The sequence below is a fragment of the Pseudophryne corroboree genome, chromosome 11, assembly GCF_028390025.1.
Source record: "Pseudophryne corroboree isolate aPseCor3 chromosome 11, aPseCor3.hap2, whole genome shotgun sequence".
Lineage (NCBI taxonomy): Eukaryota > Metazoa > Chordata > Amphibia > Anura > Myobatrachidae > Pseudophryne > Pseudophryne corroboree.
The window spans coordinates 313,531,154-313,557,964 of NC_086454.1; the positions used below are offsets into that span (position 1 = coordinate 313,531,154).

A 26,811-nucleotide genomic window follows, 5' to 3' on the forward strand; every position below is an offset into this window, starting at 1 on the left:
TGCTCTACCTACCTCTGTGTCGTCAAGTATACTATCCATCTAGATTCTATACCTGTGGTGCATTTTAGTTTTGCAGTTTGCTGACAGTGACCACCAGTATATATAGCAGTACGGTACGGAAGGCCACTGCTCTACCTACCTCTGTGTCGTCAAGTATACTATCCATCTAGATTCTATACCTGTGGTGCATTTTAGTTTTGCAGTTTGCTGACAGTGACCACCAGTATATATAGCAGTACGGTACGGAAGGCCACTGCTCTACCTACCTCTGTGTCGTCAAGTATACGATCCATCTAGATGCTATACCTGTGGTGCATTTTAGTTTTGCAGTTTGCTGACAGTGACCACCAGTATATATAGCAGTACGGTACGGAAGGCCACTGCTCTACCTACCTCTGTGTCGTCAAGTATACTATCCATCTAGATTCTATACCTGTGGTGCATTTTAGTTTTGCAGTTTGCTGACAGTGACCACCAGTATATATAGCAGTACGGTACAGAAGGCCACTGCTCTACCTACCTCTGTGTCGTCAAGTATACTATCCATCTAGATTCTATACCTGTGGTGCATTTTAGTTTTGCAGTTTGCTGACAGTGACCACCAGTATATATAGCAGTACGGTACGGAAGGCCACTGCTCTACCTACCTCTGTGTCGTCAAGTATACTATCCATCCATACCTGTGGTGCATTTCAGTTGTGCGCAGTATATATAGTAGTAGGCCATTGCTGTTGATACTGGCATATAATTCCACACATTAAAAAATGGAGAACAAAAATGTGGAGGTTAAAATAGGGAAAGATCAAGATCCACTTCCACCTCGTGCTGAAGCTGCTGCCACTAGTCATGGGCGAGACGATGAAATGCCATCAACGTCGTCTGCCAAGGCCGATGCCCAATGTCATAGTAGAGAGCATGTAAAATCCAAAAAACAAAAGTTCAGTAAAATGACCCAAAAATCAAAATTGAAAGCGTCTGATGAGAAGCGTAAACTTGCCAATATGCCATTTACGGCACGGAGCTACCTCATTGCGCCTCTTTTTTTCTTTGCATCATGTGCTGTTTGGGGACTATTTTTTTTAAAGTGCCATCCTGCCTGACACTGCAGTGCCACTCCTAGATGGGCCAGGTGTTTGTGTCGGCCACTTGTGTCGCTTAGCTTAGTCACACAGCGACCTTGGTGCACCTCTTTTTTTCTTTGCATCATGTGCTGTTTGGGGACTATTTTTTTGAAGTGCCATCCTGCCTGACACTGCAGTGCCACTCCTAGATGGGCCAGGTGTTTGTGTCGGCCACTTGTGTCGCTTAGCTTAGTCACACAGCGACCTTGGTGCGCCTCTTTTTTTCTTTGCATCATGTGCTGTTTGGGGACTATTTTTTTGAAGTGCCATCCTGCCTGACACTGCAGTGCCACTCCTAGATGGGCCAGGTGTTTGTGTCGGCCACTTGTGTCGCTTAGCTTAGTCAACTGCAATGAAGCCACACATTTTTTCAGACAATGCGTCCTGATTCCCAGACATAGATTGTTAAAAGCATACTTTCCTACTCTTCTGGATAGTCCGGGACGCTCCCGGACGCCCGGAAGAGAGTGGGCAAGCCTCCTGGAGCCACTCTGCCAGGAGGTGCCCACTTCCTGAGTGACGTGGGCAGTACAGGTGGCCAATGACGCTATTTGCAATGCTTAGTGTCATCATGGCTCCACCCTCTGCTTCACATGTCGATATTAGCGTCATTGTATAGCAGGCGACAACGTAATTGTCTCTGTCTTCTGGAGCTCCCCCACCCCACACTGCTGACCTGACTGCCCCCATCAGCCCAAAGGTCAGCAGGTATAATTAAAAGGTATGATCAGCCCACAGCAACCAATCATTCCATTGTGCAACTTGCACTAGATATAAGCTAATTGGTGATTGTCTTCTTCTTTATTTATTTATTTTTTATTGAAAATTTCGCACCAAATTGCAATGCTATTAAAAATCTTCTTATTGCTCTCGCCATCCCAGGACAGCTACAGCAGGTGCAGCCAGCCGGAGGAACACTTTAAATAAATAAAGCATTTTTCTAAAAACAAATGGTTCTTGTGCTGCCAGCCAGTATCACTGGGAAACAGAGTAACACTTTTCTTAGTAAATTGCAGTGATAACTTTTTCTCTATCACTGCAATAAGTGGTAAAAGTAAATCAGCCTTAACGCCGTAGATTAGTAAATAAACATTCCTCCCAATATATGGGTGGTGGGAAGAGGGACCCACCTGCGCGTGCCGCAGGCTGCCGGGCTGCCCCCAGGCTATCCTCCACACTGTTTAAATGCCGCGCATCTATCCAGCCACTTTCATCGCTTGTCACTGCGATTTTCAAACAGGTTTCAGAGCTATTTATCTTTAACCCTACACCGGAACAGCTGCTCCGATGACGTCAACAACTGTACTTTATCGCAAGTAGTATCGGTGTCAGTGTACCCTGCCGGGTTTTGTCCTGTCAGTGTGTACTGCAATGTTCTTTGCGGTGCTTGCAGGCAGGAAGTCTGGTGTCCACATATAGATATGAGTGTTTTATTAGCTGGATATAATTTAGAAATCCACCATACAGACATTTGAGCAGGCCACTACCCAAATGTTGCTATGGTGTAACCTACGGCATGCTGGGGAATCACAAAGAATCATGGGAAAAATGAGAAACACTTACTTTAAACCTGACCATATACAAAGCGTCTGTCAGTCTGTTCAGCCCCGGGTGCTTTGCTCCAATCTGGAAGTCAATAAAAAAAGATTGCTGATATATTTCCTTTACAATTGCATTAAATCTATTGTCACTGTGAGTAGACTAAAGGGGGGTACACATGGAGAGATCTGTGTTTAACATCTAAGCAATCTGACTAGATTGCTTAGATTTTAAGCACAGATCTGCCATTTGTATGCCCCCAGCAAGAGCGATGCCCTGCGCATCGCTATCGCCGGTGCTAGATTGAGCCTGCATACAGGCTCAATCTAGCGGGTCGCTCACTTCACCGCAGTGTGAAGTGAGCGGCCCCCCGTCGTCACCCCCCCTCGCTCAGCACATCGCGCTGTGCTGAGCGGGGGGAGAGATGTGTGCTGAGCGGTCTGTGTTAAGATCTATCAGCACACATCTCTCCCATCAGTACCCCCCTTAAGGGCTTAATTCATGTTTGTGCGCACATGCCTATGCAGCTGTGATTTTCCAGGCTACGTATCTGCTAAATGTCGCAAGTGAAGCGGCCAAACAGAAAAGACCACCGGAACCATGGCAGAGTCCTCAGCACCGACGCAGTAATGAGGACCAAAAGCTGCGCAAGTGAGTCTATAGTCACTCAGACCGGCCGTGGCAGTAGTGACGCTGGCTCCACGTTTCCCTACGTACATGACTGCAGCTAAAGGCAGTAACACGCATCAAATATGCCCTTGACACGCCTGCGTTTTTGCCAAAACTCCCCGTTACCGCTTCCAAGCGGTCCCTTCCTGTCAATCACTCTGCATAAAAATCTCACTGCTAGCACAATCGCAAAGGTCACTTGGTGTGTGCGCAGTACGATCGCGGCACATGCGAAGTCACCGGCACTGTCTACATACCTGAATTAGACCCTAAATTCAGTACCGCCATATTATTTATTACCCGATTGCTGAAAACTCCTAAGGACAATTATCACAATTGTGTATTTCATTTTCAATTGGATTAAAGGTCACTTTTAGGCACAAATAGGCTATTTTTGGGGGGAATAGAGTTTTGCAAACAGATCTTACAGTCCCTGTCTTATTGTTGGCGATGCAGCTGTGTGCGACTGCAGCAGAGAAGCTGCAATTCTCTAGTCCCTGCATACAGCCTGGGGAGACTCAGAGGCCGGCTACATGAGAGGGAGACATCAGAAAATGCAAACTGCCTGCTCTTGTAGAAGCTCAGATGCTGAACCCACCCTAGCAACCGGGCACCCTTGCACACGTTCCACCCTTGTGTCCACCTCTGCCGCTCGCCTTAGCAGGCCAGAGATGGGGCGGACACCTTTCCTCTTGGGACTTGGGGACAAGTACCTCACTCACACACTGAGATGAAGGAGCAGCACCCATCTTTGGTTTGACCATCCATGGTTTTAAACTGTCTACAAGAAGCCATCAATGATTAATTGATGGCATAACTTTGTGCGGGCGGCATTAGCCATTGGCAAACCACCAATTATGTACACCATCGGTGGCCTCCCATTGATGGTAGAACTAGTTACCATCAGACCATCAGTAGTTCCCAACCTTTACCTTACTCGTCCTGTGCAGACCTGGACGTTAGCTGCAAGCACACGTGTCATTTGCACCTAGAATAGGGCAGACACAAGTACTCCCTGATAAAGATGATGATCAGCTGCAAACCCAGCGCATACTGGGCCTAATTCAGAGTTGATCGCAGCAGCAAATTTGTTAGCTAATGGGCAAAACCATGGGGGTCATTCCGAGTTGTTCGCTCGCAAGCTGCTTTTAGCAGCATTGCACACGCTAAGCCGCCGCCTACTGGGAGTGAATCTTAGCTTATCAAAATTGCGAACGAAAGATTCTCAAAATTGCGAATAGACACTTCTTAGCAGTTTCTGAGTAGCTCGAGACTTACTCGGCATCTGCGATCAGTTCAGTCAGTTTCGTTCCTGGTTTGACGTCACAAACACACCCAGCGTTCGCCCAGACACTCCCCCGTTTCTCCAACCACTCCCGCGTTTTTCCCTGAAACGGTAGCGTTTTTTCCCACACACCCATAAAACGGCCTGTTTCCGCCCAGAAACACCCACTTCCTGTCAATCACATTACAATCACCAGAACGAAGAAAAAACCTCGTAATGCCGTGAGTAAAATACCTAACTGCATAGCAAATTTACTTGGAGCAATCGCAGTGCGAACATTGCGCATGCGCATTAGCGACTATTCGCTCCGTTGCGAAAAAAAATAACGAGCGAACAACTCGGAATGACCCCCCATGTGCACTGCAGGGTGGGCAGATGTAACATGTGCAGAGAGAGTTAGATTTGGCTGGGGTGTGTTCAAACTGAAATCTAAATTGCAGTGTAAAAATAAAGCAGCCAGTATTTACCCTGCACAGAAACAATCTAACTCTTTCTGAAATGTTATATCTGCACCGCTGCAGTGTACATGGTTTTGCCCATTAGCTAACAAATTTGCTGCTGCGATCGGAACTGAATTAGGCCCCATGTGTCCACAGACCGTCTGATAGTAAAGGAACTAGTTCTTCCTGGCTGAGGAACATGTTCTGCACTGTACGATATCTCTATTTGCTTTGCAAAGACAGGAAGGTTGTGACTGTGGAATGTTCTTGTACTGCGAGTTACTGTTCTCTGTATGGGGGTCATCTGGTGCATACCATAATTTTTATCTGTCTTATGAAAGAGGCTTTTTCTTGCCTTCTGTCTTATATAGCAACACAGTGACCTTCAAGGACATTGTTTATTTCCTGCCCGTGTGCTATCTTTCTCTATAAACCGTTTATGGGCCTAACTCAGAGTTGAACGCAGCAGCAAATTTGTTAGCAGTTGGGCAAAACCATGGTGGTCATTCCGAGTTGATCGCACGTAGCAACTTTTTGCTGCTCGTGCGATCAACTTGACGCCGCCTATGGGGGAGTGTATTTTAGCATAGCAGGGCTGCGATCGCTTGTGCAGCCCTGCTATGCTAAAAAAGTTTCCTGCAAGACAAGACCAGAGTCAGACGGATCCAGCGATGAAGGTCCCGGCTGTGACATCAGACATCCGCCCTCCAAACATCTGGTCACGCCTGCGTTCGTCTTACCATGCCCGGGAAACGGTGAGTAGACGCCCCAATCCTCCTTCTCTTCTTGCGATCAGGCCTGTGATCTTTTTCTTCGGTCCTGGCGTTGTTGCCCGGCAACTGCCGTCGCTGGGCAACGACGTGTGTGCGCAATGCGCAGCCGCAGTTCCGACCCATTCGCACCACAGAGAAGAACCGCGTCCCGTTGCATGCGGGCAAGGTGACTCGATTCGCTTGGCACAGGTTGCCGTTCTCAATCGTAGTCCATGTGGATGGTAAAGTATGAAAAAGTTCAAATTCTATTATTATTATTTTTAAAAGCCATGTCGACCTTTTCATGTGTCAACATTTCATGTGTCGGCCATTTCCATGTGTCGACCATTCGTCCATGTTGACCATGTCAATGTCGACCAATAGTGGTCGACCTAATGACTGTCGACCTTAACGTTGTCGACCATCTGAACGGATACCCTACCCTGCACAGAAACAATATAACCCACCCAAATCTAACTCTCTCTGCACATGTTATATCTGCCCCACCTGCAGTGCACATGGGGGGTCATTCAGACCTGATCGCTCGCTAGGGGTTTTTTGCACTGCTGCGAGCAGTTAGTCGCCGCCCACATGGGAGTGTATTTTTGCTTTGCAAGTGTGCAAACGCATGTGCAGCCAAGCGGTACATAAGAGTTTTGTGCAGTTTCTGAGTAGCCCAGGACTTACTCAGCCGCTGCGATCACTTCAGTCTTTTTGGTCCCGGAAATGACGTCAGACACCCTCCCTGCAAACGCTCGGACACGCCTGCGCTTTTCCAAACACTCCCAGAAAACGGTCAGTTGACACCCACAAACGCCCTCTTCCTGTCAATCTCCTTGCGATCGCCTGTGCGACTGGATTCTTCATACAGTCCACCGCCCAGCAACGATCCGCTTTGTACCCGTACGACGCGCCTGCGCATTGCGGTGTATACGATTACGCATGCGCAGTTCTGACCTGATCGCAGCGCAGCGAAAAATCCTAGCTTGCGATCAGGTCTGAATGACCCCCATGGTTTTGCCCAACTGCTAACAAATTTGCTGCTGCGATGAACTCTGAATTACCCCCTGTGTCTCCTAGTAAAATACACTCATCACACATGTCCATTTGTCTCTAACAAGGTTCCTGCATATTTTTAATAATCTGCACATTTCCTTTGCAGGCAACAAGTCCGTACTCACTTCCAAGAAGACGCCGATCACCACCAGCCCGTCAGCAGCGGCCACAGCCTCTGCGAATGTGGGGTACACTTTTGCATTCCAATGAACCAAGTGCAGCTGTAATTGTAACAGTAAACATCATTTTAGTGTAAAGCCTGACCGGGTGACATCAAGCGATGAACTGCGATACGCGGACAGAAGAATACGTGAAACTACTTGTTTACAGTAAGTATACACCGTCAGGGATAGAGTTTCTGAAACCAGTATAAGTTGTGCTATTTTTGTGTTCATTGTGTGGTTTCAGTAAAAGGAAGTATTAATGATCAGCCCCACCCTGTCCTCCAGTGTCTCTATAACTAAACTCTCTCCTCACAGTAACATTCATTCAGGAGCGGAAGTCCTCTGGGTCTACTTTACACTATGGAAGCATTGGTTATACTAATCCAATCAAAATGGGCCATCAACAACAGATCCTGCTTCTGGATCTAGGGGACAGGATTAGGGCAATCAACAGATCCTGCTTCTGGAGCAGTTACAGTATAAGGGCCATCAACAGATCCTGCTTCTGGAGCAGGGACAGTATTAGATCCATCAACAGATCCTGCTTCTGGGGCAGTTACAGGATTAGGGCCATCAACAGATCCTGCTTCTGGGGCAGTTACAGTATTAGGGCCATCAACAGATCCTGCTTCTGGGGCAGTTACAGGATTAGGGCCATCAACAGATCCTGCTTCTGGAGCAGTTACAGGATTAGGGCCATCAACAGATCCTGCTTCTGGGGCAGTTACAGTATTAGGGCCATCAACAGATCCTGCTTCTGGGGCAGTTACAGGATTAGGGCCATCAACAGATCCTGCTTCTGGAGCAGTTACAGTATTAGGGCCATCAACAGATCCTACTTCTGGAGCAGTTACAGTATAAGGTCCATCAACAGATCCTGCTTCTGGAGCAGTTACAGTATTAGATCCATCAACAGATCCTACTTTTGGAGCAGTTACAGTATAAGGTCCATCAACAGATCCTGCTTCTGGGGCAGTTACAGTATTAGGGCCATCAACAGATCCTGCTTCTGGGGCAGTTACAGTATTAGATCCATCAACAGATCCTACTTCTGGAGCAGTTACAGTATAAGGTCCATCAACAGATCCTGCTTCTGGAGCAGTTACAGTATAAGGTCCATCAACAGATCCTGCTTCTGGAGCAGGGACAGTATTAGATCCATCAACAGATCCTGCTTCTGGGGCAGTTACAGTATTAGGGCCATCAACAGATCCTGCTTCTGGAGCAGTTACAGTATTAGGGCCATCAACAGATCCTGCTTCTGGGGCAGTTATAGTATAAGGTCCATCAACAGATCCTGCTTCTGGAGCAGGGACAGTATTAGATCCATCAACAGATCCTGCTTCTGGGGCAGTTACAGTATTAGGGCCATCAACAGATCCTGCTTCTGGAGCAGTTACAGTATTAGGGCCATCAACAGATCCTGCTTCTGGGGCAGTTATAGTATAAGGTCCATCAACAGATCCTGCTTCTGGAGCAGTTACAGTATAAGGTCCATCAACAGATCCTGCTTCTGGAGCAGGGACAGTATTAGATCCATCAACAGATCCTGCTTCTGGGGCAGTTACAGTATTAGGGCCATCAACAGATCCTGCTTCTGGAGCAGTTACAGTATTAGGGCCATCAACAGATCCTGCTTCTGGGGCAGTTATAGTATAAGGTCCATCAACAGATCCTGCTTCTGGAGCAGTTACAGTATAAGGTCCATCAACAGATCCTGCTTCTGGAGCAGGGACAGTATTAGATCCATCAACAGATCCTGCTTCTGGGGCAGTTACAGTATTAGGGCCATCAACAGATCCTGCTTCTGGAGCAGTTACAGTATTAGGGCCATCAACAGATCCTGCTTCTGGAGCAGTTACAGTATTAGGGCCATCAACAGATCCTGCTTCTGGGGCAGTTATAGTATTAGGGCCATCAACAGATCCTGCTTCTGGGGCAGTTACAGGATTAGGGCCATCAACAGATCCTGCTTCTAGAGCAGTTACAGTATTAGGGCCATCAACAGATCCTGCTTCTGGAGCAGTTACAGTATTAGGGCCATCAACAGATCCTGCTTCTGGAGCAGTTACAGTATTAGGGCCATCAACAGATCCTGCTTCTGGTGCGGTTACAGTATTAGGGCCATCAACAGATCCTGCTTCTGGGGCAGTTACAGTATAAGGTCCATCAACAGATCCTGCTTCTGGGGCAGTTACAGTATTAGGGCCATCAACAGATCCTGCTTCTGGGGCAGTTACAGGATTAGGGCCATCAACAGATCCTGCTTCTGGAGCAGTTACAGTATTAGGGCCATCAACAGATCCTGCTTCTGGAGCAGTTACAGTATTAGATCCATCAACAGATCCTACTTCTGGAGCAGTTACAGTATAAGGTCCATCAACAGATCCTGCTTCTGGAGCAGTTACAGTATAAGGTCCATCAACAGATCCTGCTTCTGGAGCAGGGACAGTATTAGATCCATCAACAGATCCTGCTTCTGGAGCAGTTACAGTATAAGGTCCATCAACAGATCCTGCTTCTGGAGCAGTTACAGTATAAGGTCCATCAACAGATCCTGCTTCTGGAGCAGGGACAGTATTAGATCCATCAACAGATCCTGCTTCTGGGGCAGTTACAGTATTAGGGCCATCAACAGATCCTGCTTCTGGAGCAGTTACAGTATTAGGGCCATCAACAGATCCTGCTTCTGGGGCAGTTACAGGATTAGGGCCATCAACAGATCCTGCTTCTAGAGCAGTTACAGTATTAGGGCCATCAACAGATCCTGCTTCTGGAGCAGGGACAGTATTAGATCCATCAACAGATCCTGCTTCTGGAGCAGTTACAGTATTAGGGCCATCAACAGATCCTGCTTCTGGGGCAGTTACAGGATTAGGGCCATCAACAGATCCTGCTTCTAGAGCAGTTACAGTATTAGGGCCATCAACAGATCCTGCTTCTGGAGCAGGGACAGTATTAGATCCATCAACAGATCCTGCTTCTGGAGCAGTTACAGTATTAGGGCCATCAACAGATCCTGCTTCTGGGGCAGTTACAGGATTAGGGCCATCAACAGATCCTGCTTCTGGGGCAGTTACAGTATTAGGGCCATCAACAGATCCTGCTTCTAGAGCAGTTACAGTATTAGGGCCATCAACAGATCCTGCTTCTGGAGCAGGGACAGTATTAGATCCATCAACAGATCCTGCTTCTGGAGCAGTTACAGTATTAGGGCCATCAACAGATCCTGCTTCTGGAGCAGTTACAGTATTAGGGCCATCAACAGATCCTGCTTCTGGAGCAGTTACAGTATAAGGTCCATCAACAGATCCTGCTTCTGGGGCAGTTACAGTATAAGGTCCATCAACAGATCCTGCTTCTGGAGCAGTTACAGTATTAGGGCCATCAACAGATCCTGCTTCTGGGGCAGTTACAGTATAAGGTCCATCAACAGATCCTGCTTCTGGGGCAGTTACAGTATTAGGGCCATCAACAGATCCTGCTTCTGGGGCAGTTACAGTATAAGGTCCATCAACAGATCCTGCTTCTGGGGCAGTTACAGTATAAGGTCCATCAACAGATCCTGCTTCTGGGGCAGTTACAGTATAAGGTCCATCAACAGATCCTGCTTCTGGAGCAGTTACAGTATAAGGGCCATCAACAGATCCTGCTTCTGGAGCAGTTACAGTATTAGGGCCATCAACAGATCCTGCTTCTGGAGCAGTTACAGTATTAGGGCCATCAACAGATCCTGCTTCTGGGGCAGTTACAGTATAAGGTCCATCAACAGATCCTGCTTCTGGGGCAGTTACAGTATAAGGTCCATCAACAGATCCTGCTTCTGGAGCAGTTACAGTATTAGGGCCATCAACAGATCCTGCTTCTGGGGCAGTTACAGTATAAGGTCCATCAACAGATCCTGCTTCTGGGGCAGTTACAGTATAAGGTCCATCAACAGATCCTGCTTCTGGAGCAGTTACAGTATAAGGGCCATCAACAGATCCTGCTTCTGGAGCAGGGACAGTATTAGATCCATCAACAGATCCTGCTTCTGGAGCAGTTACAGTATTAGGGCCATCAACAGATCCTGCTTCTGGAGCAGTTACAGTATTAGGGCCATCAACAGATCCTGCTTCTGGTGCGGTTACAGTATTAGGGCCATCAACAGATCCTGCTTCTGGGGCAGTAACAGTATAAGGTCCATCAACAGATCCTGCTTCTGGGGCAGTTACAGTATTAGGGCCATCAACAGATCCTGCTTCTGGGGCAGTTACAGTATTACATCCATCAACAGATCCTACTTCTGGAGCAGTTACAGTATTAAGGCCATCAACAGATCCTGCTTCTGGGGCAGTTACAGTATTAAGGCCCGTACACATACACACTGGTCGATGTATCGGCCGTTCTCTTGAACGGCCGATACATCGCGGGACCGTCGGCCAGTGTGTACGGGCGATACGTCTGTGAACTCCGTCGCTCACAGACGTATCGCGTCGGCCGCGCAGCACAGCAGACAGCCAATATATCTAACGATATATTGGCGCGTCGCTGTGTGTGTACGGGGCGGTCGTCCGACCGCCCGTACACATGCTGCGGCGGCCGGCGGTGATTGACAGGTGAACTGGGCGGGCGCGCCCGCCCGCCCAGTTCATGACGTCAGTCCCCCGACGGATTGGGCTGTGTGTATGCACAGCACACTGCCCGATCCGTACATAGATATATCTGCAGATCAATTGATCTGCAGATATATCTAATAGTGTGTACCCACCTTTAGATCCATCAACAGATCCTACTTCTGGAGCAGTTACAGTATTAGATCCATCAACAGATCCTGCTTCTGGGGCAGTTACAGTATTAGGGCCATCAACAGATCGTACTTCTGGAGTCAGGGGACAGTATTAGGGTCATCAACAGATCCCAATGCTGGAGCAGGGACAGTATTAGGGCCATCAACATATTACACTGCTGGAGCAGGGACAGTATTAGGGCCATAATCAGATCCTGCTGCTGGATCACAGAGACAAGATTAGGGACATCAGCAGATCCTGCTGTTAGAGCAGGGACGAGTTCAGTATGAATAACCGGCAGCCGGGAAGCAGGCCGTTAGTATACTGACATCGGCGTCCCGGCCACCAGTATGCTGGCAACGGGGCGAGCATTAGAAAGCCCCTTGCGGGCTTACTGCACTCGCCACAGGTTATATTCTCTCTCTATGGGTGTCAAAGACAACCACAGAGGGAGAATAGCCTGTGTCGCCAGTATTCCGGTGGCGGCATTTCGCCGCTAGTCCGGATTCCAGCACCGGCATTGTGACCACCGGGATCCCAACTAGCACTATTTTAACCACTTCCTTCAGGGACTGGAGCAGGGACAGTATTAGGACCATAATAATCGGATCCTGCTGCTGGATCCGTGGGACAGTATTAGGGCCATAATAATCGGATCCTGCTGCTGGATCCGTGGGACAGGATTAGGGCATTTATAGACGCACAGTCGCTCACACCGGCCATACTCAGACGGAGAAACTGCTCCTGCCACAGGGATGGTGCTGGTTCTGGTGAAGCGACCAATGCTGTGCCTACAGACACACTGCATGGACACGCACTTATGATGCAGCAAGTGGGGGTCTCAGTTCTTTACAAACTGGAGACGCAGATGCCGCTGTTGCAAAAGATAAAGATGCCAACACGTCTGCATCCACTCCAGAATCAGACCAATTGTGTCCAGCCATATCCCCTATAGACTTCAAGCCTGTATAAGTAGGGCCCTCTCCCCTTTGTCTTCTCTATATAATTCTGCTAAGTGCACGATATAATTATTATCTTTGGGATTTGTTAATAACTTATCAGCTTTATCCTCCTTGTATGGTGCTACAGAACCCTTGTGGCGCCTTATAAATCATAATAATAATATGTCGGCGCTATTTCTGCTGCTTTGTGGTGCACTCTGGTCCTGCTTTTCCTCTCGCTGATTGCCCAACCTCTGTGACAGTGACGGGCAGCCTGACACGCTTCAGGGGCTGCACTGGACCAGCCGGCTAATCTTCAAAGAGGCCGCACATTACACTTACTTTCAGTAATAAATTATTAACAATACAAAGTCACCAACCTGTAATAACATATGGGCAACATTTCACATAAGGGTTACACGCTATAACAGACAAATCTGACAATAGGGCAGCAAGGTGCTGGAGGCCTCAAGGGAAGGCCGGCTGCTGTCCACCTGTACTCTACAGGCATGTACCACTACCTACCTCACAGGGGTAGGACTTCCCATCCACGGTGTGCTCTGACCCTTCATGGCACTGGTTTCCCCAGTGAAAGTGGAACTGCTTGAGGCGGTATGATTCATTAAGTGGCCCCCCGCTGATCACTGCAATTCAGGAAAGTCCATTTATTGGCAATCTGAGGTTTTAACTTACAGAACTGTGGAGAAGATGTATGAAGCAACCAACAGAGTGGAGAAGTGAAGCAGTGGAGAGGTTGCCCGTGGCAACCAATCAGCTTTGAAGTAACATTTATCAAGTGCGTTAGGTAGCAGCTGATTGGTTGCCATGGGCAACTTCGCCACTGGCTCACTTCCACACTCTTTTAAATGCTATCAGAAGGAAAATCAACACATTTGGAACGCAGAGCGAGAATGTGGTTTGTAGAAGACTCTTTTGCAGCATGAAATCGGACAAAACAGAGCAGCACTCATTAAAGGTGTTCCCGCCCAGTCAGATAATCTCCTGTACTCTGTACCTGGCCCCTGGGGTGCGGGGAGAATGCTCCATTAACACAGATTCATTATTTTAATCCTGTTATAGAAAATGCAAATCAGCTGCAGTTCTGTCCCTTTTAGGCCGCCTCTATAATCAGTTTATTTCTCAGAATCCACCTGCTCAGCAATTATTTGTCCGTCCCATTTCTACGGTGAATGTAATCTGTGTCAGTGGTGTGGAATATCACACAGAGGTGTGATCAGATCTCTGTGCTGCCTGATCTGTCAGCGGTGAGTGGAAAATGTGCCCAGTTGTAACAGATAACGTATCAGGTATATTCTGAGTTGCTAAACTTGCAACCTGTCCACCCTTCCCCAGTCCCCTCATATTCTGGGCCTGATATGGAAGAGCAGGCTTACCATAATATGCTATCCCTTTAAACTAGGACACTCCTGAATTACACAGGTTCTGTGGCTGGCTGACTTCAAGCCTGCATTTTGCCTGGTTTTAATCAGCCACAGAACCTGTGTAATCCTTGAGCGTCCTGGTTTAAAAGGATGGTATGGTAAGCCTATGGGAAAGGGTCACATAGGTTTGGGTCTTGTGAGGCAGAGCTGGGTGGGTGGGGGGTGGTATGGAGGGGATAGCTACAACTGACCCCCAATCTATTCCACATACAGTACAGATGTTTCATATGAACTAAGCGCCAGGAGGCTCCCCCAGCCATAGTACATAATATGATACAGTATATATAATTTTTACCTGTTTTATCATCATTGTCGTCAAACTCCACCATGACCGAGTGGCCGTTATTGGACAGGTTGATAGGCGTGCACTGGTCGTATGACACCACCAGCGGTTTCAGGCTGGGATTGTAAACAGCCTTACTGGCGACTATATCAATGGGCGACTGGCGATCCCCCTGGGCGATGGGAAAATACCGGTGCCACTCAGAGGGACCTAAGGGTGTAAGCAGAAAGGCCGGACCATAATGATACACTGTATAGAACAACTTTTGCTACACTGTATAGAACAACTTTTGCTCCCATTCCAAACAAGTACGAAAATGGGGATAAACCGCGATTATTTCTTGACACATGAGGAAAAGATCAGATGTTGGCTTTCATTACTATGACTCCACTACAGTGCTAAAAGCAGGCATCTGATTGGCTGCTAATTGGTTGCAGTACATAATCTCTCTCTGCACCATATTATTTAAAATAAAACACCGCGCAGACGATTAACAAATTAATCAGAACATTTATATGGAAGGGAGGCCGTGCACGCATCGCTTTACGTAAACTTATCCAACCCAAATCTAATGGGGGGATTCATTTCCCAGATGTGGTAATTTATAACCAGGCGGCACTCTTGAGACACTTAAGAGACTGGCTACAAAACAGCTCGATATATACGAATACCACATATTGCGCCACAATGCGAAATTGAATCAATACCATTCTTTACATTTGCCCTTAATCAAAAACCCAGAAATTTGGATGGCATGGCTGCTCACCCCTTTGTGTTGTGGAGGGAGGCTGGTATAATATCCATTCGCTCATTGGTGTCTGTGGAGGACAGACGCTTGCTAACCTTCTCGGAGGTCTCAACGAGAAATGTTGGGGTTGCTTCGTCCCCCCTTCCATTTCTCCAAACACAATTTTATGTTAGGCATGTTCTTACACATTTTGCGAGGAGAACTGGACTAATTCTTTAGACAGCCTCTTATTACACCCTGTACCTAACCACAAAGCCATATCCATACATTATACATTTTTAAGGACAATCCTGGATCTTGCTACCGTGGCGGGTGGCATGTCCAAATGGTTGACCCATTTTCCTAGGCTGACTATACCCGTAATGGAAAAAGCACTATCTTATTCTCGAAAGGTCCTGCCAGCCAGTATGTATACTGAATTATTTTTTAATATATACCATAATACATACCTATCCCCGCTACGACGCTTCCATATGGGCACGTCGGAAACACACTCTTGCCCAAAATGCCACCAGAGTGAGGCAGATATCTATCATTGTCTATGGGCATGCCCAGTGCCGTTTCTTGCGGCGGGCGAGCCGTGCAACCGCCTGAGCACTTTCAAACCCCCCTCCCCTCTCCTCCCGAGTGCCCAGCTCGGGGGGCGGGGTTTCGCGGAATGACGCGCTTGCGTCGTGACTCGGGAGGAGGGTGAAGGGGGAGCCAAGCCGGCCAGTGCTGCGCAGACGAGGGAGAGGCGGCTGAAGAGCGGGAAGAACCGCTTCAAATGCGGCTCTCCCCAGGGTTACTTCTATTATCCATATTTCTATAAATAATACGAATGAAGGAATACATACTTTGTAACAATTTTTATTATTATACATATGTGAATTCAATGCACAACACACATTTGTAATTTTTCTTTACTGCAATTTTTCATTGTCTTTGTATCTTTTTGGATTATATTTACCATGATGTCTCAATAAAAAAATATAAAAAAAAATTAAAAAAAATAAAACACATTTAGGGGGACATTTTTACTAAGCAGTGATAAGAGCGGAGAAGTGAGCCAGTGGAGAAGTTGCCCATGGCAACCAATCAGCACTGAAGTAACATCTATAATTTGCATACTATAAAATGATACAGAGCTGCTGATTGGTTAATGGGGCAACTTCTCCACTGGCTCACTTCTCCGCTCTTATCACTGCTTAGTAAATGTCCCCCTTAGAGTCATCAGAGTATATAAATTGATTGGCGAAAGCTGACTCATTAATAATTAACTCCCCCACCTTGTCCAGAATGCCCCTTCCCTCCCCTTTGTGTTTTGCTCATCTTTTGTTTTATTCTTTATTGCGTGTGATTACATGGTTCGCACAATGAAAATAAAATCCACTTATGTTATATAGGAGCAATCACTCAGTAATCGCTGTCTATTGTTCCCACCATTAGCGTTGACGATGGTGCGAGTATCTGTGGGGCATCTAGAGGGAAGCTGCTCTGACCACTGTTTTTTTTTTTCTGTCCGCAGTCGCAATAGTCATCATCAGTAGTGGCGATTGCACCTGACCCATGCTGGGTGCTAGAGATCCCTCAGACTCAGCCATTTTTTCGGAGACTTGCGCATGCACAGTAGACTCTGGCAATGTGCCAGAGTCTCTAGCGCTCAGCCTCAGACAAAGCGCTAACAGCGCTGCTGCCGGCTACGTGACGGGAGAGGAGGGGGCCCACACCCGGAAACTGCACACGGGTCCCCTCCTCTCTAGATACGCCCCTGCCCGGAGCTATGCAAAAATGCGTAAACTGGCTACAGCGCCTGCTATGTTAGCTGAAGGTCACAATGTACAAAGCTGCGGGCGACTTAGAATCAGCCACAATATAGACTCCTCTTGTGCACCAGCGTGTGCCTGAGTGTGCAAGCCCTGAGATGGCTGAGCACACCATAGACCCTTGCACACTGCCATATAGCAGACATTGGGGGTAACTCAGACCTGATCGCTGCGTGTGGGTTTTCGCACAGTGGGCAATCAGCCACAAACTGTGCATGTGCACGGGTACAAAGCGGATCGCCGCTCAGTGATGGGTTTGTGCGACTGATCCGTTCGCTCGGGCGATCGCAAGGAGATTTACAGGAAGAGGCGTTTGTGGGTGGGCACAGCTAAAATACACTCCCCCTGTAGGCAGCGACTATCTGATTGCAGCAGTGCAAAAATCGCCTGCTAGCAAATCAGATCTGAATTACCCCCACAGTGCCTCTGTCTGACCATGTCTTCTGTGGAAGCGGCTGTGCGTATGAGAACGCAGCTGCTGTCACTGACACATCCACGCCACTCCCATGTTACGCCCACTTCAGGCCACTGCCCAGTCACCGCCTCTTGATTTGTCCCATATGCAGTACTGCCGGGCAGCGACAGACTGGGGCTGCATCACTCATGTTGTTTCTCTAGAACTACTGTAAAGCAAATAAACTGGGGACAATGTCCTCCTGGACATCAGAAGACATACAGGTATTTCTGCTGGACAGCAGTTTAATTTACATGTGCCTGTTACATAACCTGAGTCTGCATATGACACGTAGGTGGGACAGAGGGAGCTGATAAATCACCTGCTCTGATAACAGTACAGCCCGGTCTGCATTCCATTGCATGAGAAACTTTTATACAGTAAATTGTATATTAACCATTGTATCGTACAGGGGGAGCCGGGGCATGCAATATAATCCTCTCCTGTGCAAATGGAAATAGGAGTAAAGGAATCCTCTTTAGCCCTAAGTATGATGACCCATATGTCTCATGTATCACCCAGGGAGTGACATGAATGTGTCCCATCTCTACGCTATATGGGCACAGAAATGCTATGGTTCTGATTGGCTAAGAATAAAGTGATGTGATGGCGGTGATGTGGTTTGAGTATTGCTCTCTAATGAGACAGCTTGTTAGGTTTCATACAAACAGCAGAACATCTAATAATCTCTTCTGGCTAGAAAGCAGAGGGCAAAGCAAAAAACAGCAAGTAACAGTTCACCTTATTAAAGCCATGCTGCCCTAGGGTAGGGATGGCCATCAACCATCGATGATTCAAAATAATTTCATGGTCTACGATCGATGTTGAATACTTTAGCCATCGATGGGGGCGAACCAGATGGTTTCCTGCCATCGCTGGTAAAGACCAACCAGATAGTTGTTTTTCCCCCCGTTTACATTGTGTTGGGACACGGAGCATAGCTCCGCCCACAACAATCGTAAAGCCACTCCCCCAGTCACTGGTTGGCCAGCAACCCACTCCATAGTAAAGAAGGGATGACCATCTGTGGGTGAAACCATTGATAATTTCCTAGCAGATAGTTTCATCCCATCGATGTTAGGCATCAGTGGTACCATCGATGATGACCATTGATGGGTAACCCACAGAAGCCCATCCCTGCCCCTGGTTCGGCAGATTTAGAAGGTACAGAGATCTAAATCTAAGTTGTAGTGTAAAAACAAAGCTGCCCAGCATTTGGGGACTCCATGCAAAAGCAGCCGGTATTTACCCTGCATGCAAAATACAATAAATGTTTTTGCCCCCCTTGTAGTGCAACATGGTTTATTCAAGGGCAAAGTTATTTGCTTTCTTTTTATTTGCTGCAACCTCAGAATCGGTCAATTAGTTACACTGAATGATATGTACTGCCAGGGCAGTCGAGACCCGGGCTGGGCCCAGGTACTTTTCAAGGGGCGTAGCCTAATCACAGGAGGTGTGGTCATGTACTTTTAGAAAAAAATACTGACAAAAATTATATTTTAAGCACCTCCATGGCCACACTGCAGCCCAGTACACAGCAGAGTGTGCTGGGTTGAGGAGAAGAGCTGCAGCTGCTACTGCCAGGTAAGGTGGAGGGGGCCTGGGCCCCTACCTACTGGACCCTCACTGGGCCCCTCCATCAGACCTGGGCCCGGGTAATTTGTACCCTCTCCCCCCTCTCTCGACACCACTGTATACTGCCCACACACAGTGAGACTTTGATTTGTTAATTTGACAAAGTCATTGCCCATGATGCCAAAGTTATCGCTATACAAGATCCAAGCCTGATCTGTTGGGAAAGGACGAGATCGGGGACAGTGGGTCATTGCTCTGTGTTGTGCTTATAGGCAAAGGTCCTAATTCAGAGTCAGACCTGATCGCAGCAGAAAATTTGTTAGCTAATGGGCAAAACCATGTGCACTGCAGGGGGGGCAGATATAACATGTGCAGAGAGAGAGAGATTTGGGTCTACTGCAGTGTAAACTGCAGTGTAAAAATAAATCAGCCAGTATTTCCCTGCACAGAAACAATATAACCCACCCAAATCTAACTCTCTCTGCACATGTTACATCTGACCCACCTGCACTGCACATGGGGGGTCATTCCGACCCGATCACACGCTGCAGTTGTTCGCAGCAGTACGATCGGGTCAGAACTGTGCCTGTGCCGCGACCGCAATGCGCAGGCGCGCCGCTGCCCGGCGACGGGAAACGCCGGGCAGCATAGGACCTATCAAAGAAAGCGATTGCAGCAGCGATCGCAAAGTGATTAACAGCAGGAAGGCGTTTCTGGGTGGCAATTGACCGTTTTCTGGGAGTGTCGTGGAAAACGCAGGTGTGTCCAGGTGTTTGCAGGGCTGGTGTCTGATGTCAATTCCGGGACCTGACAGGCTGAAGTGATCGCAGCGGCTGAGTACGTTCTGAGCTACTCAGATAAGGCACAAAAACTTTTTGTACAGCTCCCCCGCACAAGCGATCGCACACTTGCTATGCTAAAATACACTCCCCCATAGGCGGCGACTATCTGATCGCACGGCTGCAAAAAAACTGCTACCGTGCAATCAACTCGGAATGACCCCCCTGGTTTTGCCCATTAGCTACCAAATTTGCTGCTGCCATCAGATCTGAATTAAGCCCAAAGTATTGTGATCTGTTTGTATCCTAGACCATAGGTGTGTAATCTGTGAGTCGGGGACCCCTTGCCCAATAAATCTGTTTTTTGGATCTCCTGCCAGATATATATATTCTCCTTGTGAGCCACCTTTTTTGGGGTCACAGAGCAGCAGCTCATTGACATTTGGGGGTCCCAGCTAAAGAAAAAGTTAAGCCCCACTGGCAGAGCCAGCTGGCTCAGGAATGTGGGCAATTTCCACATGGATATGATCTTTTGGAAGTACAGTGCAGCCTGTGAGGGTATCATACATATTTGCCTACACAGGTTGAGTATCCCATGTCCAAATATTCCGAAATACGGAATATTCCGAAATATGGCATTTTTTGAGTGAGGCTGAGATAGTGAAAGCTTTGTTTTCTGATGGCTCAATGTACACAAACTTTGTTTAATGTACAAAGTTATTAAAAATATTGTATTAAATGACCTTCAGGCTGTGTGTATAAGGTGTATATGAAACATAAATGCGTTCTGTGCTTAGACTTGGGTCCCATCGTCATGATATCTCATTATGGTATGCAATTATTCCAAAATACGGAAAAATCTGATATCCAAAATATTTCTGGTCCCAAACATTTTGGATATGGGATACTCAACCTGTATATCAAGCAGCCAGTCTCTATTTTAATGGGTCATTATACTAAACATGTAAGGATTAATTTGCTTTCTTTAAAGTTGTTGCTCTAGAGAAACCTTACACGTGTTCTATACGGTATGTGTACTGATTGTGAAGGAGCCTTAAGGCCAGTACTCACTGGCCGATGCGGGAGAGATGTGTGCTGAGTGAACCGCTCAGCACACATCTCTCCCACCGCTCAGCACAGCGCGATGTGTGCTGAGCGTGCGGGGGGAGACGGGGGGCGCTCATTTCACCCAGCGGGTGAAATGAGCGAACCGCTAGATTGGCCTGCATGCAGGCCAATCTAGCACCAGGGATAGCGATGTGCGGGGCTGCGCATCGCTATCGCTGTGGGGGGTACACACAGAGCGATCATGCTTAAAATCTAAGCAATCTAGTCAGATTGCTTAGATTTTAAGCAGCGATCGCTCCGTGAGTACCCCCCTTTACAAGTGTGGAGTGCCAGCTTCTGGGGCACACTGGCAGCTGTACTGCCCACCTAAGTGGCTGCTTACTGGACTGAAGGGGGGCGTGAGGAGGCTAAAGTCGAAGGAAAAGTTTACTAAAGTGCTCCAACTTTTCAACTGCTGTGAATATTACCAACGGGTGGTCTTCAGTATGCCGAATGTCGGGTTCCCGGCGCACAGTATACCGGCGCCGGAATCCCGACACCCGGCATACCGACAGCTATTCTCCCTCGTGGGGAAGAAGGGAGAATAAAATAGTGTGGCGAGCGCAGCGAGCCCGCAAGGGGCTCCTTTGCGCTCGCCACGCTGTCGGTATGCCGGTGCCGGTATGCTGGTCGCCGGGAGCCTGAGCGCCGGCATGCCGTACTACACCCTTACCAACCAGTATTAAAGTTCAACCTAGGTACACTTACATTAACCCACTAAGAAGCCTAAATATAAAATCTATGACTTGATTTAAAGTGTCACGCTATTTAGAGTTGCACGTGGATTTATCTTGCCATTTTTAGCAAAGTACGCAGGCTTCTACTGAAACCTATAAACAAAGCACACCGTACTTCCTAATTGTGATATCCCACCGCTAATCTCTGCAGTTTATTTATTCTGAATGCCTGTGGTAAGAGCGTCTGGTGTGAGGCACAAAGACCTCAGCTAGGAGTCAGATGTATGTGATTTATTTCATATTGTGTTGCTAATGAGTCTTACAGACACCTGCTGTCGCTCCTTCCTGATGAAGCACTGGCAGAGATAATATCTGTCTCATTTATAAAGGACAAGTGGCTTCTCTGACACACATGATCACAGGCAGAACACTCACGCCTCCGCCCCTCCAATCTCCCCATAATGGACAGCCTGTCACTATTAACTCAGGGAAAGTTAACAGGCTCAGCCCTGGAGCAAGGAAATGATTACCACTAAGGGAATTCTACACGTCACATTACATTCCCATTCTATCTGTCGTCATGATAAAAAAAAAAAATGTGGGTGAAAATGTGAGGTGCTTAACTATAGGTCGTAGATGCAACACGTGATTCCATTACTATTGTATAACTACAAGTCCCAGCAATTGTGCCAGTGCCTGAGCCACAGTCTATTTACCCCAGTACTAGGCAGTGACCACAGAAGTAATACAGTGCACCTCACCCAAAGACATTTGGGCAGTCCCTTTAACCTTGACATTATCCACTATGCATTATCGCAAATACAGTATGAGTGAGGACATACTGTACAGCTGCAGAGTCACACAGAACAGCACCAGATTACCATGACAACAGCAGATTTCTTTTTCGGGCCCAGTCACATATGACTTAGGTAGCATAATCAGCTCTCGCTCAGTTTAACAACAGTGGGGGATATTCAATTGTTTGAAAAGTCAGTTGGGTGTCTGTTTTTTTTCCTATCTCATAGGCAGGAAAAAACAGACACTCAACCAACTTTTCAAACATTTGAATATCCCCCAAAGTGTCCTCTTTAAGGGGGGTACTGACGGGAGAGATGTGTGCTGAGCGATCTTAACACAGACCGCTCAGCACACATCTCTCCCCCCGCTCAGCACAGCGCGACGTGCTGAGCGAGGGGGGGGGGGGCGACGACGATGGGGGGCCGCTCACTTCACACAGCGCTGAAGTGAGCGAGCCGCTAGATTGAGGCTCAATCTAGCACCGGTGATAGCGATGCGTGGAGCCGCGCATTGCTATCGCTGGGGGGCATACACACGACAGATCCGTGTATACCCCCCCTTAGGCACAGGGGAAGGAAACGCCCTTTGTAATTACCGATGCACTATTACCCTGGGCCATGACATGACTTGTAACATTAATTGCATCGCAAGTAGCAGTAATGAGTTATTCAGTAATACTGTAATGTGCCACCAGCATCTCTATTATCTACAACACTTTCATATAGCTTCAGTTTACCGATCCCACCTTTTCCAAGTTATCCCTGTAATATTATTACATAGTGATGAGGAGTGAGGACAAATATCTAACAGCGCCCACAAATCCTATAACTCTTGTAGTGCTTAGCTGGGGACAAGCCTTGTGGGTACCACGGCACCAGCGGTGCAAGTATGCGGGTACGCTCGGGTATGGAGTGCCCATAAGAATTTGGCAGCGGGTACGCAGTACCCCCTGCCACACACTCTGCCATTACCACAATTATAATGTGCCACAAAGCAACAAGACCATGGTGCTTGGCAGCATGACGGCTCCTCCCACTTTGTCAGGGTTACTGGGAGTGCAACAGTGGCTGTATTTTCCTGTTATAATGGAGGCATTACTATAGATTGTTATTAAATTGGGGTCATCACTATATATTTCTATTATACTGGAGGCATCACTATATATTTCTATTATACTGGAGGTATCACTATATATTTCTGTTATACTGGAGACATTATTATATATTTTTAGCCTTGCCCCCAGATAAAAAAAAAAAAGGGGGCTGTCGTGGGGCCACGTCACTAGTGTCATGTAGCCACTCCCACTAGCAGCATGTGGTCACGCCCCCTCACAACACATGACCTCGCCCATTTTCGGTAATCAGTACCACTAAGAAAATATTTCTACTTGAACCACTGCACGGCACCCACACAATCCACTACCCTACATCAGAGACTCACCTGCCCCCTCCTTTGAATCTGCATTTCCCAGTGTCCTGCACATATTGCTCCATATTAGAGGGAATTCCACCAAAATGACATATCAGCTGGATCATTCAGTGTGTACACCCAATCTGTACACTCCAGCGGTCGCATGCGATATCATCCGGTGCTGTATGGCCAACCGGATGATATCACATGTGGCGCCATGCAGTGTAATGCAGGACAGAATGAGGGATCGTTCGGTCCTTGATTACAACGGATGTGTACCGCGGATACAATGTCGGCCTGACGTGACGCTAAGGTATCCACCTGTGCAGCAGCTCTGATCGGCTGTTCCGGTGAAGGTGTCCCGACGAGTCACGGTTTAGACAAAACTGGTGGCACGGTGTGAGGTCCCAGGCGGGGAGTGAGCGGGCTTGCAGTACATGCCGGTGGATTTTTTCATTGAACCATGTGGTAACTAGTCCACACTGTGAGTTATATGGTACAAGTTTTTAAATGATTGCTCTGCTTATATTGCTGTTTTACATTTATTTAAAATAAACAGTCTGCACTATGAGCACCCTTTCTATCATTGTCCTTTTCTAGAACCAAAACATTGCTCCAAGAGTCCGGAGCAATCAGTGAAAAGTGCAGTGGTTGCTTAAGTGCCTAACCCAGAGGTCTTCCTGTGGTTTCTAACTGTCTCCTCTTACAGTACATACATATATATATATATATATATATATATATATATATATATATAAAATTATTTTTTTCTTAAAGAGACATACTTTATAAAGTCTTTACAGGATATTGTTTTATATCACCTACAGCATACTACTACTACTACTACTAATAATAATAATAATAATAATAATAATAATAACAATAATAATAATAATTCCTAAAAGATTAATAGCGCAATTGAAACTGGCAATTGTACTAACATAACCATCATGCATTATGCATATAATAGAGTTATATATGGGATGAAAATGAACTATATATCAGTATATATATAAATGTATATATATAGATAGGTAGACAGATAGATAGATTTATATATATATTAGTTACCCGCCCATCACAATGATGGAACAACATAACAGTAATTTCAACGCTGCGGCTGAGCGCGCTCGAACGAAGCAATACTGAAATTGCTCCGTTGGGTGCAGTCTAGTGGCTGCCTATGCACAAAGCACTTGAATTCCACCCATGTAGGTAAGGAGCTGTGTTAGCCTTTTATATTATAGGATATAAAAACAATAAAAAATAATACAGGTTGAGTATCCCTTATCCAAAATGCTCGGGACCAGAGGTATTTTGGATATGGGATTTTTCCGTATTTTGGAATAATTGCATACCATAATGAGATATTATGGTGATGGGACCCAAGTCTAAGCACAGAATGTATTTATGTTACATATACACCTTATACAAACAGCCTGAAGGTCATTTTAGCCAATATTTTTTATAACTTTGTGCATTAAACAAAGTGTGTGTACATTCACACAATTCATTTATGTTTCTTATACACCTTATACACACAGCCTGAAGGTCATTTAATACAATATTTTTAATAACTTTGTGTATTAAACAAAGTTTGTGCACATTGAGTCATCAAAAAACAAAAGTTTCACTATCCCACTCTCACTCAAAAAAGTCCGTATTTCGGAATATTCCGTATTTCGGATATTTGGATATGGGATACTCAACCTGTATATATATAGATAGATAGATAGATAGATAGATAGATAGATAGATAGATAGATAGATAGACAGGCAGACACACACACACCCTTGCTGACACATGTGCTGCTAAAAGAGAACACACACACACACATGAGAACTAGCGTGCACTCTTCCTGTATCTTACCAATGTGTTACTTAGTGCATTTTCCACGTACAGTGCCGTCACCAACATCGCACTGGCAGGAACGCACTAGAACATGAAAACTAGGTCATGGTGACTTTTAGATTTTAAAAAGCAGCGTTAACATTTCAGAACACGCTGGTGGGGACGGCACCCTTGCCTCTCACCTGATCCATTTAATTGCTCATCTCACACATTTATTAACGCATAAATAAAAGCAGATACTTATTAAATTCTATAACCTGAACATACAAAAGTCTAGATTTCCAATTTTCCAGTAATCAAACCTGTTCCGGGATAACAGGAAAATGACTGTTCAGCAAAGAAACTCAACAAGTCAGCAAAGAATAATCAATACAAGAGCCGCCGAGCACTGGGAAGTGAGTGCAGCACTGGGGTAAGGACAGGTGAGTGCACAGGTGTCCCTAGCTCTGAGAAGGCAGCACATAGTACACAATAAGGGAATGCACACACACTGCAGGGATGCAGCCGGCTGGCAGGAACCCACAGATCTGCTCCCACAGATGGAAACAGAAGGAAGAGCTGTCTGCAACTAATACACTGAGGAATGTGGCAGCACCAAGGACCACGCTGGTATGGAAAGAAGCGATTAGCAGGCATTACCGTCCTCCTCTCCGTATCCCCAGCAGTGCTGGCCAGTCATTGTCACAGGCTGCAGGGAGGACTGGGTGCCAGTCAGTCAGCAGAGAGTCAGTCTCTGAGGTATGTACCTGCTGCCTTTATATCACAGACACAATACCTGTCATCAGTCTCTTAAAGTGACGGTGCGGATGGGAGGGAGGGGGGTTGCTCAGCTGATTACCAAAGGGACACAGGCACTGCCCAATTTTCACCCCCCCCCCCCCCTCTCCTCCCATTCAGGATTCTGCTAACACAATCATTGCACCTTATGAATGAACGCAGAATTCCAATAGTAAGGTGCAACTGCCATAGTAGCAAGGGGTGCACCTGCCGCTGAGGGGGTGATTCACCTGCCCCACCGAAACTCCATTCATTTATGTCCTTTTTTCATCATTGTCCCATAAGAAGCAACAATGACATCGGAACTCACCACTTATACAGCAAGACTGTGCAGCAGCAGTATATTAGCATCAATTAGCATTTCAGTA

General features: G+C 46.8%; 1 protein-coding gene across 1 annotated transcript in view; it reads right to left on the reverse strand.

Annotated features, from left to right (window-relative positions):
• The window catches only part of CA7 (carbonic anhydrase 7), a 49,187-nt gene extending 22,732 nt beyond the window's left edge, over nt 1-26,455 (reverse strand). Inside the window, exons 1-5 of the mRNA XM_063945635.1 lie at nt 26,306-26,455; nt 14,474-14,671; nt 13,262-13,380; nt 6,988-7,083; nt 2,685-2,747 (exon numbers count right to left, since the gene is read on the reverse strand). Of these exons, the coding sequence (XP_063801705.1) occupies nt 2,685-2,747; nt 6,988-7,083; nt 13,262-13,380; nt 14,474-14,671; nt 26,306-26,345 (516 nt within the window). The 5' untranslated portion in view covers nt 26,346-26,455. The remainder of the gene's footprint in view (nt 1-2,684; nt 2,748-6,987; nt 7,084-13,261; nt 13,381-14,473; nt 14,672-26,305) is intronic.
• Nucleotides 26,456-26,811: the final 356 nt, after the last annotated feature.